This window comes from Tachypleus tridentatus, chromosome 3, assembly GCF_004210375.1.
Source record: "Tachypleus tridentatus isolate NWPU-2018 chromosome 3, ASM421037v1, whole genome shotgun sequence".
NCBI lineage: Eukaryota > Metazoa > Arthropoda > Merostomata > Xiphosura > Limulidae > Tachypleus > Tachypleus tridentatus.
In genome coordinates, this window is record NC_134827.1 from 73,846,613 (window position 1) to 73,865,555 (window position 18,943).

Below are 18,943 nucleotides of genomic sequence, written 5' to 3' on the forward strand. Positions count from 1 at the left end.
CCAACAACGAGGAAGAAAAGTGCAGCTGACACAATCAAACATCAGTAAATACCCTTGTGAACCAATCAAAATTAGGATCATTCATGAAATGAATTTATGGCTTATTTGTAAAAATCAGTTCGATTAACAACTTCTAACATACAAAAAAGCCAGTGTATTTTGTTAACACTACCTTGCAACAATGAGTTTTATGTCATGTCCCTTAGTTACAAAACTAAGTTAATACTATTGTTAGTCTATGTAATGAAAGTATAAAATGAAATGTTCAGACAACAAAACTGGAAGCATATTTTTGATTTCTTAACTTAGTCTCCATCAATTAAAGTTGTTTGTTTTTTATTAAAAGCATGGTAATATAATAAAATATACTTTGATCCAGAAATAATTCAAGTTTGAAACTGAATCCACATCTTTTATGATAAATTTTATGCACTTGGCTCTAGGCTAAATGAACCCACACTGTGTTTGTACTTTAGGCTTATCAATAGCAACGTTTGTACAGTTATAAGGTTTCATGACACTTCCTTCATAGCCCCCTTGCACCTCCATCACTGAAATCATAATGAGCAAACAGTGACTGAACTATTCTATCTGGATAAATGAATTTTTCTTTTATTATTCCTCCTATTTCAAGAAATCCAGTATGATGTAACACATACTGGCTATAGTATAGGATAGCTTGGAAATTGTATGAAGGTTCCAATAATAGTATACAAAAACCCTTTGAAGAACAAAAGAGAAGTTATATTAACAGTTGAAAAAAATCACTCATCAACCCAAAGGTCACACAATGTAATACTACTAACACTTTGGTCAAAGTATGAACCTAAATAATGCCAAATTTGATCCTTCCTGTTGGTTAGCTCACATTAGTTTTGTTTTAATTAAAAAATAAAATAAAAGTGAACATAACTAAAACATAGACTCAAATGTTAAAAAATTATATCATCGTGAAATTCATAAACAGCAAATTCAACTAATACATTTCAAAATGAAATTTCTTCTAACTTCATGGTCTCCTGTGAAATACTAATAGAAAATCCTGTCATTTTTAGACTAATAAGAACATTATAAAACCTGCACAGCATACCATTTTTTCAATAACATTTAACAGCACTGAAATACTGATAATTTAATGTAAATTTGATTGGAAATAGATGTATAATGTTGACAAGAATCTTGTACATATGAAGAATGTATTGAAATTAAACTGCACCTACTATGGATAGCAAACCACATAACACTAATAAGCTTTCAACAAATAAAATGACAATTTTGGTTTAAAGGAGTTACTTGGAAAAAAAAAGATTCACAAAAATATTTCACTGAGGAAAAACTTCAAAGCAATAACATTTTGAAATAATGCAAGATTTTATACTAATTTTGCCTCTGAAATTGTTACAAGCCAGCAGTTCTGAGATTTTTATATCTGAAAGTTTAATGAGACCTATACTAACCATAAATTTTAATAATTAACAACAGAACATGAATAATCCTTCCTTCTGTTTACATAATGTTTGTCACTAAATGAAGAAACTAAACACCCTAGATTTTCAACTTTGATCACCAAACAAAGAAGGCACATAATCTTGATTGATTTTCAACTACATAAAAAAATCACCCCTACTTCATAACACTGAAAGTTTTTATTAAAATATGAAAAAATGTAGTTTTTAGTAGTCTGTTCCTATCAGATTGGAGGAGTTTCCAGCATAAGCTTTTCACTTAAAAAAATGAAAGTGTAATAAAAAAATGATTTTAATTGCTGGATTTTACTATTTTTGGGGAAAGAAACATTATTTGTGTATTAAAAATAGATGGTAAAATTCAACTATAAATTACTAATTAATTCTATACAGATCTCACACATATACACCAAATAAAACCTTAATGAATTATTCAACAGGCCTATGGTTTCTTAGAAAGCACATGGATAAAACATAAATGGAGACCCAGTGTTAGATGGAAACCCATTTTTCTGATGAATGAAATGTAAATTAGGCTCATTTATGTTTTTCAGTGACTGACTAATTGACTGGTATAATGGCAAAACAGAATTACTAAAGCTTAGTGACTTGTCATCATACCCATACCTAAGGGTTCATAAATTGTAACTTGAGTAACTTCAAACTTGCATTATGGTTGTATTACATTATGAATAAGCCTTTAATGCAGCCATAATTCCAGTCAAACAAATATTTATTAGGAAGACTACCTGTTAAAAAAACATTTTATAAATAAAATGTGGCATCACATATTCTATAAGCAACTGGCAGATTTCAACTATAAAAACAGGATGTCCAGCAAGCCATCTCACAAGTGGCAGTTATCACAAACTAGATAGAATACCAACACATTATCCCATAGCTTATTTAACACAGGTCACTAATTAGGCAAAACACTCCAAACTGACTGCCTTAGCCCACATAATCTTGACCAATGAGATAATTCATGTCAAATTTTGTTAATTGGAAATAGTATAGTGTTCAGTTGTGTTCATAAGCTAAATAGTAGTCTCCACACCAAACTATGCATATAACATTAAAGTGAAATGTTATTTCACTCTCTATTACAAAAGTACTTGACTGCTTCATTTTATTAGAACAGTAGAAACTCCATGTGTACAGTCCTATCACCACTTCTCTTTATGAGGCTATCTAATTACATATGTGTTTCTACCACTCTGATTTGGTTAATTCTTTGAGTTTGAATAAGCCCATATTTGGTAACAAAATTCATAAAAGGACCACCTGAAAACATAAGGTTTCAGCCACATTAACAATATTAACACAAGTCAGATAAAAGTAAAAAATAAAAAAGTTGAGTTACATGAAAATTATTTCAGATTCTTATTATGATCTTTCAGTTCATGTTACCACCTCTGTTCACGATCTATCTCAGTGGTCTGTAAAACTATGACCAGCAGGCCACTTGGTGATCTAATGAAAAATTTATGATTTGTTGGGGAGAGTCAGGTATTTGAAATTTTGTTTCTATTATAAATGAATGTCAATTTTTCTACTTAACTTTTACACTGAATTAAAGAAGTACAATTTTATGTGTGTGTGTTTGTGTGAAAATTAGATAGGAATAATATTTCAATGCAATACAAAAAATTGATAAACAATGTATAACTTATAAGGAACCCTAAGGCTAGTTTAGAACAAGTGAAACAAGAATGCACGTGGCTGGCACATCTTCCAATAGAATCTTCTTGATTATTCTAGAAGGTGTAAACCGGAAATAACATGTCAGCTGATGGATGCACCATTGGGGAAAACAAAACTATTCTGGAAATAGGTATAAAAAAAGGGGAGAAAAAGCATATTGACACAGCCATTGCACAAAAAGAATTACTTGCCCACTTAGTGAGAGTAAGTAGCATTTAAATTTTAAATATTTTTGCTAAGTCATCTCACTTCAGGGTTCCATATAGTCAACCAAATCTTCAATTAAATAAAGTCATATTCAAATATTTTATTCTCTCCCTTCTGGATACACAAGAGAAAACTAACTTACTTAACAATATCTTGTGATGTTATTTAAAGTTTTATATTTATATAACATACACATAAATGTGCACGTTTTTAATGTTTTGTCGAACTTTTAATTTTTTATCTGAAAAAGTCATTATGACAGTTATATAAGTTCTAAGACATGAATTTATCACCTAAAAACGTTTTTGTGGCTTTTCAGATCACAACCCATATCTGAGCCAAAATCAAACAAGGTGAGACTGTTCCAACCAGTCTGCGAGAAAGACTATGGATGCATTCAGCACAACAACCATGTTCAATGCACTCTCTCGTTCAAATATTATTACTGCTTCCACTCACAACGTAGATTGTCATTATTCAAAGCATGAAGCCTCTCCTTCTAAAATGGGATCAGAATAAAAATGGAATACATTAAAAAGTGTACAGAATGCTATCAAGCAGAAGAGAAGCATCTTCAAGTTCAAACGAGATCTTAACACAAGCTAGTTTTGTTGCATCACATAGACCAGCCACATATGGTAAACCTTTTACTGAAAGTAAAGTATTGAAGAATATTTTCCTTGACTGTTCAGAAGAGTTGTTCACAGATTTTCATAACAGAAAACAAATTCTAAAGAAAATAAAATAAATATCACCTGCTAGGACTGTTCAACATTGTGTTATGTCGATGATATGTCTAAGAATGTAATGAGTAGATTAAAACTGATATACTTCTGAGTGATGTAATTAGCTTAGCTGTTGACAAAAGTACTGATATAAATAATCTGGCAATAGCTGTTCGCTATGCAGCAACAAATATTCCCACTGTTCATAAAGAGTTGTGTCCACTCTCTACAATGTTAAGCACTACAAAAGTGTTGGTAAAATTTTCATTTCAAAATTGCTGTATTTCATGATGTATATGAAAAAAACATCTAAATACTTTCCTTTACTAAAGATGCACAAAGGAATTAATTATGCCAATTTGGAAATGCTTATAAGCTGCATGCCACTAAAATGGAGTTAGAATCAAAATTTAAAAATTTTAAGTCCTATGGTCTAATGTTTGGTTTTATTATAAATTTGCATGAACCAGGTGAGAAGTAGCTAGAATTCGCAAGGAAGACTAACAGGTAAGTACTAAAATCACCATCAGCCACCTGAAGTTGGCCTTTCCAGTCCTGGTTTCGAGTTACTTAATGTTGCAGTCAGTTTCTAATTTCAAATTGAACTCGATGAACTATGAGTTTTAAAAGGAAGCCACATTAAAAAGGTGTAAAGTATAAATTAAAAAAATTAAATGGCATTAAAAAGATTAATGGACATAAAAAACCAAAAACATTACCAAGGTGGACATTGTCACCAATAACACTTTCTAACGTTATGGACAAACCTTGGGACAGATCATGCTTAAAATGATGCCGATGTTGTGAATCATAACGACAAGAAAGTAAAATGTGACTTATTGTGATCTGAGTGTTACACAAACTACACACTGGTGCATCAGTTCCAAATAAAAGAAAACAATGAGTTAAAAAAACTAGTTAGAACAATTTCCTCTTTCCGATCCTTACAGTAACAAGACGGCCAAAGTCCAATATAGGGATTTATTTGGAAAAGCTTGTTTTCACATTACTCATTCCAAGTCAACTGCCAGCTAGCATGGAGCCGAGCCTTGAATACAGGACCATAATCCATGTATGAGACAGGCACAACAGTGATAGTGTTAGAGCAGATAGACTTAGCTGCAGTGTCAGCAAGCCAGTTCCCTCGAATATCAACGTGGCCTGGTATCCAGAGAAACTGGATAGAAGTAGATGTTAAAGAGAAATAGGCCAGTTGGTTTTGAATATCAGTGAGAACAGGGTGTGAACCAACGTGAGGCAATTCCAGGGCCAGTAGAGAGCTAAGCGAGTCAGTATAAATAGTGCAGTTTGAGTACTGCTTAGCTTCTATGTGATCCAGGACAAGAGAAATTGCATATAGTTCAGCAGTGAACACAGAAGGTGTAGAGGTGATTCTGTATAAATAGAAATGAAAGGATGGTTTGAAAGATGTTCAGCAAATATCAGACAGTATTTCCAATCAGGAGAGTCTACTTTTCTCAGGTGACTCAAAGATAGGTCACAATTGGGGACTGAAAGAAGCCATGGTGGGATGGGCTGACCGGTGGATACAGCAATGTTATCCAAGGACAGACCCAATTCATCTAACTGCACCTGGATGCGAAGGCCAAAAGGAACAATGGCAGACCTTCTGGTCTGAGAAAGTATGGCCCACCGAGGAAGGAAAACACAACCCTAGGTAGGATGCTTTGGTAAGGAACAATGTTTCGAAGCATATAGTAAAGACAGTTGCAAACAGCGAAGGTGCAAAGAAGGTTCATGAGACTATGTATAAGCTCTGAACTGGGGAAGTGCGGAAAGCCCCAGTGCAGAGCCGAAGTCCTTGATGATGAATAGGGTCTAGCATCTTTAAGGCCAATGGTCTGGCAGAGTCATAGACCAGTGATCCACAGTCGATTTTTGATAAAATAAGAGCACAATATATTTTTAGCATAGAACATCCATCTTCTCCCCAAGTGCTGGTGGAGAGAACACGGAGGATGTTCAATGCTCTTATACATAATGTCCCATAGCTGCTTGATGTGTGGTATAAAGGTCAGCTTACGGTTAAAGATAAGACCAAGAACTAAGTCTCAAGAACCACAGGCAGTGCAACTTCACCAATATGGAGTTCAGGATCAGGGCGAATACCCTGTTGGTGGCAAAAGTGCATGCAAAGGGTTTTAGAGAGAGAGAAGGTAAAGCTGTTTGCTGTGGTCCACTTCAGTAAACAACTGAGGGCATTCTGTAGCTGCTGCTCAATATACCTCATGTTCAAAGACTGACATGAGATTTGAAAGTCATCGACATAGAGCCCGTTTGCAACTGTGAGAGGAAGCTGTTCAGTGATGGCATTTTTATATTGAAATATGTGACACTCAGAACACAGCCCCAAGGGGCTTCAAGTTCCTGCAGAAAAGAATGGGAAAATGTCAAACCCACACGAACTCAGAATATCCTGTCCATTAATTTATTTTTTTTTAAATGGGCAAATGGCCACATAACCAATATATATGGAGGTCTCTCAAAATGCCATACCTCTGTGTTGTATCATAAGCCTTCTCAATGTCAAAGAATATTGATACAGATGTTGTCATTTGATAAAGGCTTCTCTGACATTAAGTCAAATCAGGCGGTCTGTGGTGGAGCACTGTTCTCGGAACCCACACTGTGTGAGCAAGAGGAGGTTGTTTGATTCAAGGAACTAAACAAGACAAGCATTAACCATCCTCTCTAGGTCTTACAGAGACAATAAGTCAAAGCAATTGGATGGTAGTTTGAAGGAATCTTGGGATCCTTCCAAGGCGTGGAGAAAGACAGGACAACAGCCTGGCACCAGGCATCAGGAAAAACATTATCCTGCCAGATCCAGTTAAAAACAACCAGAATGATAGCAAGAGGAGCAGGAGATAGATGGCACAGCATCTCATATTGTATATCATCAGGTCCAACAGATGAAGGGCCAGTTTGAGTTCCACCAGTGTAAAGGGACGATTAGAGTCATGGAGACAATCAGCTCAAAAGGAAAGAAGTAATTGCTCTGCCCGAGTCTTGATGGCTAAGAAGGTAGAAGAGGCAGAAGTGCTAGACACCCGGCAAAAGCTTTCACCTAGAGTACAGGTGATGCTCTGGGTATCAGTTACTTCCTGGCCATCAGAAAGCAAGATCGAGAGGGGGACAGAGTGGTATTGATCACTAACCTTTTGAATCTTGTCTCAAATGATTTTGGAACTGGTGGTAGAGGATATGCTGATTGCAAACTTAATCCAAGATTCCTTCTGGCTTTGACATCTTACCCATCGAGCATCTGCACGGGCCTACTGGAAAGTGATGCAGTTCGAGAGTGTGGGATATCAACAAAAAGTATCCCAGGCCCATTTTTGAGCCTTCCCTGTAAAGTGGCAAGTAGGATTCCACCACGGAAAAGGATATAGTGGAAAATGTGTGGAGGTTTTAGGAATACATTGAGCACCTGCTTGTATAATACAGTCAGTTACTGCTGCCACACAGTCGTCTATTGATGGCTGATTTACGATGGCAGGATCAAGTTCTGCAAGAGCAGTGAAAGTGGACCAGTCTGCCTGATCCAGCTTCCACCGGGTCATGCAGGTAGGGTGGCATCGACCAAGACCAGTCTCTCTTAAAAGGATAGGAAAATGATCACTGCCTAGTGGATTACTGTCAACCCTCCATGAAAAATGAGAGAATAATGAAGGGGAGAAAACAGAGATATCAATAGCGGTAAAGGACTGACTAGGTGCATGAAAATAAGTGGAAGAACTAGTATTGAAAAGATAAAGATTGTGATCAGAGAGAATACGCTCTACAGAGCGACCCCTCCCATCAATAGTAGCACTTCCCCAGCGGGGATGATGTCCATTAAAGTCCCCCAGGATTAGAAAAGGAGACAGCAACTGTTCAACGAGAGCATCAAGGTCTGATTAATCATATGTCTCTCCAGGCGACAGGTAGAGATAACAAACAGTGATGGTATGACCCAAGGAAACACAGATGGCTATGGCTCCAAGGGTGTGTTGTATAGCAAAGAGAGGGTGGGCACATGCTGATCAACCAACAGTGCCACTCCTCCACGCACTCGTCCATCACACAGCCTGTCATTTCTGTACAAAGAAAACTGCCGAAAGGTGACTGTATTGGCAGTTTCAGAAATGTTTCCTGTAAGGAAAGATATACAGGATAGTAGGAAGCAAGCAGTGTTTTGATGTCATCCAGATTAGTACGTAAACCTCGACAGTTCCATTGTATCAAGATGGCCATTTTCAATTATGTGTAGGCAAATTGGCTGGAGAACCCCTTTGTTCACAATTATCTTTTTTCCTTACTGTCTTTATTTGAGGGAGGTCTATTGACCTCCATGGATCCTGCCCTGGATTGACTGGGCAGGTCTTTGCTATTGGAAGTAGATTCCATAGACTGAGTATGAGAACAAATAATTGTTTTTGCATATTGGGGTGAAAGAAGAAAATGTATCCAAAGAAATGCCTGTACCTGGAATCAAAGGATGTGGTTCTTGGGGTTTGTTGGAATGTATGTAAGGGACAGAGATGGGTGTAGAAGTTCATTCATCAACTTTTTTAACCATGGAGATCAAAAGACTTTTCCTTTTTTTTGAGAATGATTCTGTAGGAGGCACAGAGAGATCTGCCTGCACTCCCACAATAACTGTGGAATGAAGTGCAACAGCAGACATCCAAGATGAAGTGGTGGACAGCAATTTTCGGGCCTTAGGATAAGTAATGTTATGAATCATTTTCAAATGCTGCACTTCTTTTTCTTCCAACCATTTTGGGCAAGAACGAAAGTAGGATGGATGAGAGGCATTGCAACTGATGCAATGAGGGTCCGTTTCATACTCATAGGCACCATGGTCCTTGCCACTGCAACGAGCACACGTCAAGGAACCACGACATTACTTCTTTGAGTGGCCAAACCATTGACACTGGAAACATCGGAGAGGGTTTGTAATGTATGACCATATTTTGCAATTAAGATAACCTACCTTGATGGTGACAGGTGGACGTGGCAATGTAAATGTCAGAATGAGGACATTGGTTGGCATCATAATTCCATCTTTGCGAGTGGAGATACGTCTTAGTGCAGAAACTCCTTGGGTGGAAAAACCAGTGTGAATTTCCAACTCTGAGATGTTCTTCTAATCCCTCTCAACAATAACTCCTCATGATGAATTCAAAGTAGCATGAGGTATTACCTCTATAGGTATATCCCCAATTGTTTTTGAATGCAACAGGAGTTCACTATGTTGAGATGTGGATGTTTCCACCAACATGTCACCAGATCTAAGCTTTTTTACTGACTTTGGAGAGTCAGCAAGTCCCTCTAGTCCCTTCTGAATAAAAAAGGGAGACATATGCCATAAAGGTTTGTCTGAAAGTGAGTGCAATATAAGAAAATGAGGTACAACAGGTGGTAAAAATTGCTTCTCAGAATCTTCAAGACGTGGTAATTTACCTAAATACTATTTTTTCATTATTTTATTAAGATATTTAATTGGAGTATCCATAATAAAGAAAGGGAAATTTTGGTGCTCACTGACCCAATGCACAATGAAGCCCTACAGGGGGACGCACTAAAATGTCAAACAAGGACATTGCTAGGGTTTCGTGAGCACTATATCCGAACACAAGCATCAGATATAATGTCCACAACACCTGTTGAGAACATCTAACACTGGTACTTGGTTGACCCTAGCCCGAGTGGACCAGCTATCTGACCCAGGGGGGAGCACTCCAAGGCTGCCCGTCTACAGGAATTCAAGGCCAAGGTGGTGTGTTAGGGTTGGACCCCTCAATCACCAGGATCCTCTTCTCCGCTTCACAGGTTGCCATGCACGGTAAACACATGGTTGGATGTTTAGATCCCAAAGGAGGTAAACTGAAAGAACAGATTCTTCCCTGGGAGGTCCCCAGGAATCCACACCAAGGAGTGAAAACCAGAAAACCATCTAAATATGATATCTACATGGTGAGCATCTTTTCCATCCAAATTTTCTTCTTTTAAGAAGATAGTTGTTGCTTGTCTTTCAGCACTTGAATCAAATTATACATGTAAACAGGTATTTTCACAAATTAAATTCATCAAGGAACAAAATCACTGCAGAAAACTCATCATGTGTCTTATTAAAAACATCAAGCTATTGTATGAACATTTCAATGTCTTCCAAGGAAATGAAGCAGGTGCCATAAAAGCTACTGATTTATTTCAGTTTGGTTTTTACATTGATATTTTATTTTAATAAATGTTTAATAAGTTTTTTTTACTTTAATCAATGTACCTATACAAAAAACCTTGTAAGAAAATATAAAAACAAGTAACAGTAATAAAAGGAAATTGAGCATCAACCCATTACCTGATCATACAAATGATATGACATAAGTAACCCAATAAAACAAAAATTGCTGCCCACTGACTTATGTAATAACCCTGTATCTTAACAACAGCTTTGAAAAGCAGTTTCCATTACAAAATGGTTCCACTGTTTGTCTGTAATTTCCATGTATGCCATTCCTACTTGCATTACTCAACCTAAATCATATAGTGGAAGAGAACAACAGTTTCCCAGCACCAACTTCAACATCCCAATCAAACAGATATCTCATGTCTTCATACAGTCTATTTGTTTGTAGTTATGCACAAAGCTACACAATGAGATATCTATTCTCTGCCAACCATGGGTATTAAAACTGTTTTCTTGCATTTTAAGTCCACAGACACATAGCTGTGCCACTGAGTGACATCTTTGTATGGAATATCATAAAGACATTTTTCATTCTCCACCTGCTTATGTTTGCAATGGTTGGACAGATACATCACAAAACAGCTTTCATGCATGTTGTCTCACTTTTCCAGACAGAGATCCTTTTTTCAGTATGTTGCACACTATATTACCTAGAGCATGTGGATGGCTCTTTCCACTAACTTTTGTGTTCATGGTTTCATCCATTACAAGATGCTAAACTTTGCTATTCTTATCATGGATATTCTAAATCTCAAATCTGAACTCATCTTACGATCCAAGTGTAGAAATATTTTGCATCAAAAGGGGCTGTGCTCTTTCCTAAAGCATGAATTTTGAGTGCCATTACACAACCTACAAAATTTCAAATGTCAAAACTTTATATGGGCTGTAATTATCATGTAAGTTACTTATTTAAATATTCAATATTGTTTTAATATAACATATTAAACCCTATGTATTTGTAATGTTCACAAAAACTGTCACACAAGTTACAAAGAAATTTTTTCTTTATACCCAATATATACATGTGTGTGTGCCTATGGTCTACCTGAAATTCCAATAAACTCTATTTAGAATTATTATCCCTTTTATAAAACAAATATTTACATGAAGCCTAATAACTGAGATTATAAAAATAAAAGAATTTTGTTACTAAACAATTAAAAAATACATAATGTTCATATAATATTAATAATCACATAAAAATGTCTGAGAAATATACTTGTAACAATAACTAACATATTATTGACATTTCAATAATTTCTCTCAAGTGCATATAATAAGCACATTTGTTAATTTCCAAAATAGTCAGTTATGTAATGGAAACTTTCATCATTAAAAGTTTTTAATAAATTCCTGAATCACAAAGTTTATGCAACTTTGCTAAAGTAAAAAAAATGAATATTTTTTTCTTTATTGATGGGTTACCCCAACAAGATTATCATCACCAGGTTCTTGTAATATGAATAGAAACTATAATAAACTATATAATAAGGCTTATTTGTTTGCTTACTTGATAGTTCTGGGCAATATAAATGCCTGTATATACTCCAAGTCCAAATGTCACCTGAAAAAAAACAAAAAAAAACACTTTAACCACATACACTCCTTTTAACTAAAGTATCAAAGTAATTTTTACAAAACATTCAGATATACTAAAAATGAGCTGTGTGGTGATTCAACAAAATACCATATCTCCACAAAAATCACAATGTGAAAATGTACTCAAGAAGACAAGCATACTCAAATTACCTTGATAGTCAAATAGTGTAACAATAACCTAGTAACAGAACAAATAGCCAAAGTTGTCCAGGCCAAAGACAAGTAGTCTTTGTGCCACTGGTCTTCTGATCTATTGATACCTCCCACATTTTGTTTTTTATAAATACACCACACAATATTATGTTTTTCAGCAGTCTTCCTTCCTGCAAATGACTATGAAGGCTTTCACATTACTATTGAAGATAAGAATGCCATATTTCCCCTTGAGTTATGCTGGATTTATACAAGAACGTCTTTTGTGAATTCATAAATAATCTTAATTCTTATTTGTAAATTACTTAAATATGATTGATAATAACTTCCCTCAATTAATATACTTCACACCATAACCATTGTTGTTCATGAACTTAATGATATAAATAATACTAAATAAAATAAGTCACATAAAGAAATAAAGCAAAAGAATAGCAACAGAAATTAAAATTACAGATATAGAAATTAAGAGAACAAGATGTGGGTGCTCAAGCCCACAACATCCCACATTTATATCACCCATCATTGCTTGCAGACAGTTGTGGGAAGGTGACTGCTCTCCCAAATAGAGAAGAAAAATTTAATTGGGAAATAATAATAAGAAAAATAAGGTACTACCATTTGGGGGTAAGTAAGTTAAATAAACTTACCTCATGAAGTCAGCATTCCAGACCCCATTATGACAAAAAGTCACTAATTGGTAGCCCAGTAAACAAATTATCCTAGTAGAAGGGTTCCATCCAGCAATCTAAATTAACTAGTACAACTCTCAACCACCACTAAGACTTTAATAACTCTACTGGTTTGAATTTGAGTTATGATCACAAAAAAAAAATTATTGTGATTCTTTTATTTCATAATGGGAGACTGGTGAATGAAGATTAAGACTGACAGATGGTGTATCCCCACTGTAATGTGGGTCCTACTTCTTAGTCACCTCCAAAACCTAGAGTATATTTTATATCCCACATAAGAGCTTGTACCCTGGGATCCTTTCAGTTAGTGCAATTTTTTGCATGTTTTGGTTATAACAAACTAAAGTATGTGTGTGTGTGTATATATATATATATATATTACTACTTGTACTTGAAGATGAAAAAACCTTTTTTCAAATATTCAACATTCGTTTCTGTGCTAATATTTTTAACTCATTCGACCAATCTTTAAGATTAGAGTATCTCAAATTATCTGATGTCTTCAAATTAAAGAAAAGTTTTGTAGCTTTCAAAACTATAACTTAACGCACGAATATTTGCTCAATTCATAACAAAAGAAAATTAAAACCTATATATCTACTACTTTAATAAATGACAGTTTAATTATTGCTATATAATATATTTAAGACTTACTTTATAGCTGTTTTCAAAGCTATGTTATATTGGTAAATGATTAAACTACTTAATGTAGCACCATAACAAGTTGGTAACCAAAGCCTGTGGAAATGTTTGTAAGTCAAGAAATGAATATTTTCAAGGGATGATAGGTAAAAATGTTCTTTAAAATGGACAGAAAAATTCTAATACTTGTAGGTTTTGTTCACTCTATAACTATTCAGAAATGAAAATATTAATGCTTTTATTTAGGAATTATACTAACTAAATTCAATATTTGAGTTAAATTTGTTTAAATAATTAGAATTAACATATAATCTTAAGAACAACCTGTGGCAAAAATTCATAAAAAGCTAGAGGTTTAGGTTTGTTGATAGATTATTGAAATATTCCGATTTTGAAATTGAACATATTTTGGATCTGGAGCAAGAGAGTTCTCACTAGACCTTAACTAGCAATAAGGATAAGTGTATACAACTTTCAGATTTTTTACTCATAACTATACACACTATAGACTATAATAAAGTCAGTCAGATGGCCTACAAAATCATTGTGAGTAACTCAGTTGGGTTACAGCCCAATGATTTAATATCTTATATCTTTATTTCTAATAACACAATTGATATAAAAAAACTAAAGTATTTCAAATTTTATAATAAAAATTACAAATTATAATTACACTTCAAAAACAAAAATTACAGTCTACACTAAACTCATATCTTAGTATCCATAAACAGGCTATTTTCAATTTGTTTTACACTAACCACTTATACAGTCATGGCATTTGTGTTTTCTCTTATTTTGAATAAACAATACAATGATATCTTTCTCACAAGAATTATAAATTCCAAGCAATGTGAAATCAATTTTGTAGTACGTTACAAGAGCTACTAATTTCAACCAATACTAACTGCAAATTTTTTGTAATACTATCGATAAAGCCACAGTGGCAAATCATTGGCTTAGCTAAAAATTTGATCATCTGGAGAGTAAAGGTTTTTGTTCTACTTTCACTGCCCTAATGTGTACATTCCTTCAGTATGTAAAAAAAAAGAAAAAAGGAATAACTTTCATAGAAAATATCTCATGTCTAGAAAGCACACAGTTAGTGTCTAACTAACTATGACAAATATTTACCATGCCAATGTTTAATTGATGTGCATATTATTATATTTATTTAAATATAATTAGCTACTGGCAGAGACTGTCACCACATTGCTCTCAACTCCAGCTGTGTTAAATACACAAAAACTTTAGTAAAAAAATTACTTATGGTAATAAATAAACCAATTAAACAAGAACAGACATCTTTCTTACTGATAGTATTGGCTATTTTATGATTAAATCTGAAAAAGGATGAAGAAGGTTTGAACTCTTTAGATTTGCAGGGAAGAGAAAAGGATTAAACCCCCTTGGACCACTTACCTAAATCTGTGCCTGCTTATACAACAGAAATAATAGTTATTAACTTCCCCAATAAATTTGCATGTGTTTATACAACAATAAGGAAATATAATTATTAACTTATTACAACAATGAATGGGTGTCTGTGCCTACTGTTTCTCTTCCAGGCTTTTCTATGCTCATACAACACTAAACAATACAGATGCGTAATTATAAGTTAGAAACACAGCACAACGTAAAAACAACAAAAAACGATTTAATATTTAAATAGTTAGGATGTTCATGATGGGTGCTACCAGCAACACAAAATTAGTGGCAGTGGTATATAGTCTTAGCAGCTTTGAAAAAAGACAGCATGGATAAATTTAGTATCAGTGGGAATCGAGCCAAAGCATCCACCTACCCTCCGTTTGTGCTCAACAATAAACAAGCATGATGGCAATATTTCAATTACCTTAATGTTCAAAATAATCAAAATCCATAATTTAAATTAATTGATTACTTTTATGACAACTTAATTGTAATTTTTGGTTAATTTATGGTACATTAACCAATGTAATTACTTTTTACAGATAATTGATTAAATTACCAGACTCTAATTGGCACACTAGTTAATGTACCCACAAATGAAGGCCTTAGCTTGGTCTTCATCTGGATGAAGAGAAGAAACATCATCATGATAAATGAGTGACAGTGCCATTACTTTTGTTCTTTATGGAGTGCCAGAATGAAATGTTTGTGAGACTGGTATTGGTACACAGTTCATTTCATTTCTTCAGAAGCTTGGCATCTGTGAATTGCACAGACTCAATTACATATACTCTTTGGCTCCTGACTTTCCCAGGAGAACTTAGTCTGAGTTTGGTTGTTTGTTTTCAAAGATTTTATCACTATCACTGTTCAAGCAGTATGGGACATTCTGCTCAAAGCTGCTGCTGCTTTGAACTTGCTGAAGAAATGCTTGAAGGTATAAGTATTGCCAGAAAGCATAACATCCTTATAAAGGTTTCTAGATCATTTTACACCACTATCATGAGGTGTAGGCTGTTGAATTTATGTTTCCTATACCAGGTAGAAGAGACATTCAAAGTAGGGTTTACAAAAAAGGTCTATGCAGGAATTTCTGTCACCTTGGTACTCAGCAGTGCTTGTTTTACCCAAGTTTAGCACTACAATTTTGATGGCAAAACTGTGGGACTAGAATGTAAATCTTTGCCATTAGTGCTTTCATCTGCATCCTAGGTGTGGTATCTGGCACTATCTCCTACAACTAGAATAAGATACACAAGTGTTGTCAGATACATCAGGCATGTACATATCTTCAGCAATATATATATTGGTAACTTGTGTGTGGATAACTAACAGCAATTTAGATTGTTTGTAGCCTGCAGTGGTGATTTTTCACTGAAAGCTGTCATGATATTGACAGTGGATATTTATGTCTCACCAAACTGCAAAAAGTCATAACATAGGCCTTTTTCTTATTTACATTAATGATGCATGTATGGGTGTATCTTTCTTACAGCAAAGCCACATCGGGTTATCTGCTCGGTCTGCCGAGAAAAATCAAATGCCTACTTTTAGCATTGTAAATCCAAAGATTTACTGCTGTCCCACCAGGTACTACATTAATGGTAGAAGCAAATTAATAGTTTGTTAATGACATTGAACTCTTGAATATTTCAAATTATATTTTAGTACTGCAGGATAAATGATTTTTAATTATGGTATATGCAACAGTTATTTTAATTTGGATCATTTAATATAAATGGATAGTCATATATTAATCCTTCCATATAATGCCCTTAAATTTTATTGCATCTACCACATCTGAAGGCAACCCATTCTAAAGGTCAACCACCTTGTTAGAAAAATAAAACTGTCTTAGCTGAAGATAACTTACACCTTCCCAAAATTTATATCTGTGTCCTCTAGTCATATATGCACCACAGAATATAAAAAACATACAAAGCATTAAAAAAGAATGTTTTGTAACCTACCTGGCTTTCTTACCAACCAAAAAATAGGTTTATACACTTTCAACACTACACACATCAAGCTGTCCCAGTGAACTCTAAGCTTTGACCAGTAAAACTAAACTTACATTCATCTATTTTATACAGTTTACAAGCTACTTTTTATACTGGTTATTAACATCCAAGAGCAAATTAAAAAAAATTACAAACATTTCTCAAACAAGAGAGAATATGGAACAACTGAACAAATATCTCAGTAAGGCAAGAAAAGATTGAAATTTTGTCAGTATCTATGGTATGTGTTTGTAATTGGATGAACAATATCAAGCCTTTATAATCAAAGATATAAAAATCAATAAACAAGACGTCACAGTGCCACTGCATCATGTGGCTCAAGGATGCTAACCAAAAACTTTTAAATTGTTCCTTTTGAAACTAAGAGGTTAAACACTTAAATCACATGAAAATGGGAATTATAAACTATGCTTTGATTACAAATGTATAAGCATAAATAAACAATAAAATAGTTTAATTAAATTGTTAATGTAAATCTGCAAAAACAAGGTTGTGACATGCACACTTTCAGGTAAATTATTTACCATTTTTTCATCTGAGATAAGGGATCTTGGCATAGTGGAGTGCAAGTCACTGAGGCATTACTGTTACTGGTGGAAAATCAAATACAATTTTGGGGTTTATTTACAGGTGACTTAAATGCAAGTCAAAAGAAAAAGTTACCTCCATACAAGTCATCAGTATGGCTTCATATCTTATTGCTTGCATATGATACAAATATATTGTAATGTACATATTCTACTGAAGATATTTTTAACTGAAAACGACTTTTGACAGTCTTAGTTATTGGTTAGAATATGTAATAGAAGCTTTATTACTGAAATGCAAAAATTAATTTCAGATGTGACACTGGTAAAAAACAAATTTAGTTGGACTTGAAACTTGGCTGAATGAACAACTGTCTGTTGTAGAACACAAGTATAGATGACCTTTCTTCTTCAGGTCAGTGTGTGTGTGGTGCAGTCTGTCATTTAAGGTATTCTAGTGGATCATGGAGATCATGTTATCATTGGATGGTTTATTCATATTTCTGATTGATAAACAGATTTCCTGTAGATTCAACTAATGGTATCCACAGGTTACTCAGTTCTAATACTAATATCTGTTTAGGGAAAGTTTATTGTATTAATTTAAAATGATTCTTTAATTGTTCTTGTCTTCCAAAATTTGTCTGTGTCTTGATTGTTGATGGTGCTTTAAGGTTCTCCATCAAATATTTAGTTATGGTGGTAGAAAAAAAGGGTAAGAGAAGTCCATGATTTCATATTCAATTATTCTAAAAATATTTTCTTTTACCCAATATCCAACTTTGAAATGCTGAAAAGTCAACTATGCATTACAATCAGCGTTAAATCAATTAGTTCCAGAGTGGTTTAGTAGCGTTGAATTTTGGAATGCTCTTCTTCTCTATTGTTTTCGACAGTAGATAATATCTTTTTCATACAGCGAACAGGACTTAATACAACATGTTTTGTGAGGTGTCAATAAAATTGTTTTAACTGTTTTTTTAAAGGTAATAACTAGTTGTTATGGGCCCACATATGTAATGAGATTGACCAATCACATGGGTAAGCTGAAGGAAGAATTAGTAAAAGCAATGTTCCAAGGTTTCCAACATTCAAGCATGCACGTAGATTATTTATGTTTTATTGTAAAATAAGATGGTCCGGTATGACCAGGTGGGTTAAGATATTCGACTCGTAATCTGAGGGTCGCGGGTTCGAATCCACGTTGCACCAAAATATGTCGGTCAATCCCACTATTCATTAATAAAGTAGGCCAAGAGTTGGCGGTGGGTGGTGATGACTAGCTGCCTTCCTCTAGTCTTACACTGCTAACTTAGGGACGGCTAGCGCAGATAGTCCTCGTGTAGCTTTGCGCGTAATTAGAAAACAAACAAAAAATAAAGATTGTTAACAAAAGCGAATGCGCCGTAGCGATTTCTCGACATTGAGAAAGCATTTGACACGGTGTGGCATAACGGATTACGTTACCAGTTGAAATGGATTTACCCCAGGGGTATTCGCTGGTTATCTAACTTTCA

General features: G+C 34.5%; 1 protein-coding gene and 1 long non-coding RNA gene across 3 annotated transcripts in view; one reads left to right on the forward strand and one right to left on the reverse strand.

Moving 5' to 3' along the window:
- The window catches only part of LOC143247188 (uncharacterized), a 4,992-nt gene extending 1,110 nt beyond the window's left edge, over positions 1 to 3,882 (forward strand). The window contains exons 2-4 of the long non-coding RNA XR_013026424.1: positions 2,867 to 2,975; positions 3,228 to 3,374; positions 3,697 to 3,882. This is a non-coding gene — a long non-coding RNA (uncharacterized LOC143247188). The remainder of the gene's footprint in view (positions 1 to 2,866; positions 2,976 to 3,227; positions 3,375 to 3,696) is intronic.
- Positions 1 to 15,046, reverse strand: part of LOC143247186 (uncharacterized) — a 17,448-nt gene extending 2,402 nt beyond the window's left edge. For both annotated transcript variants that reach the window (XR_013026422.1, XM_076494833.1), the window contains exons 1-2: positions 15,002 to 15,046; positions 11,872 to 11,925 (exon numbers count right to left, since the gene is read on the reverse strand). Coding sequence is in view for 1 of the 2 variants with exons in the window: in XM_076494833.1 (XP_076350948.1) it covers positions 11,872 to 11,925; positions 15,002 to 15,031 (84 nt within the window). In the remaining variant the exon portion in view is untranslated. The remainder of the gene's footprint in view (positions 1 to 11,871; positions 11,926 to 15,001) is intronic.
- Between the last annotated feature and the right edge of the window lie 3,897 nt (positions 15,047 to 18,943).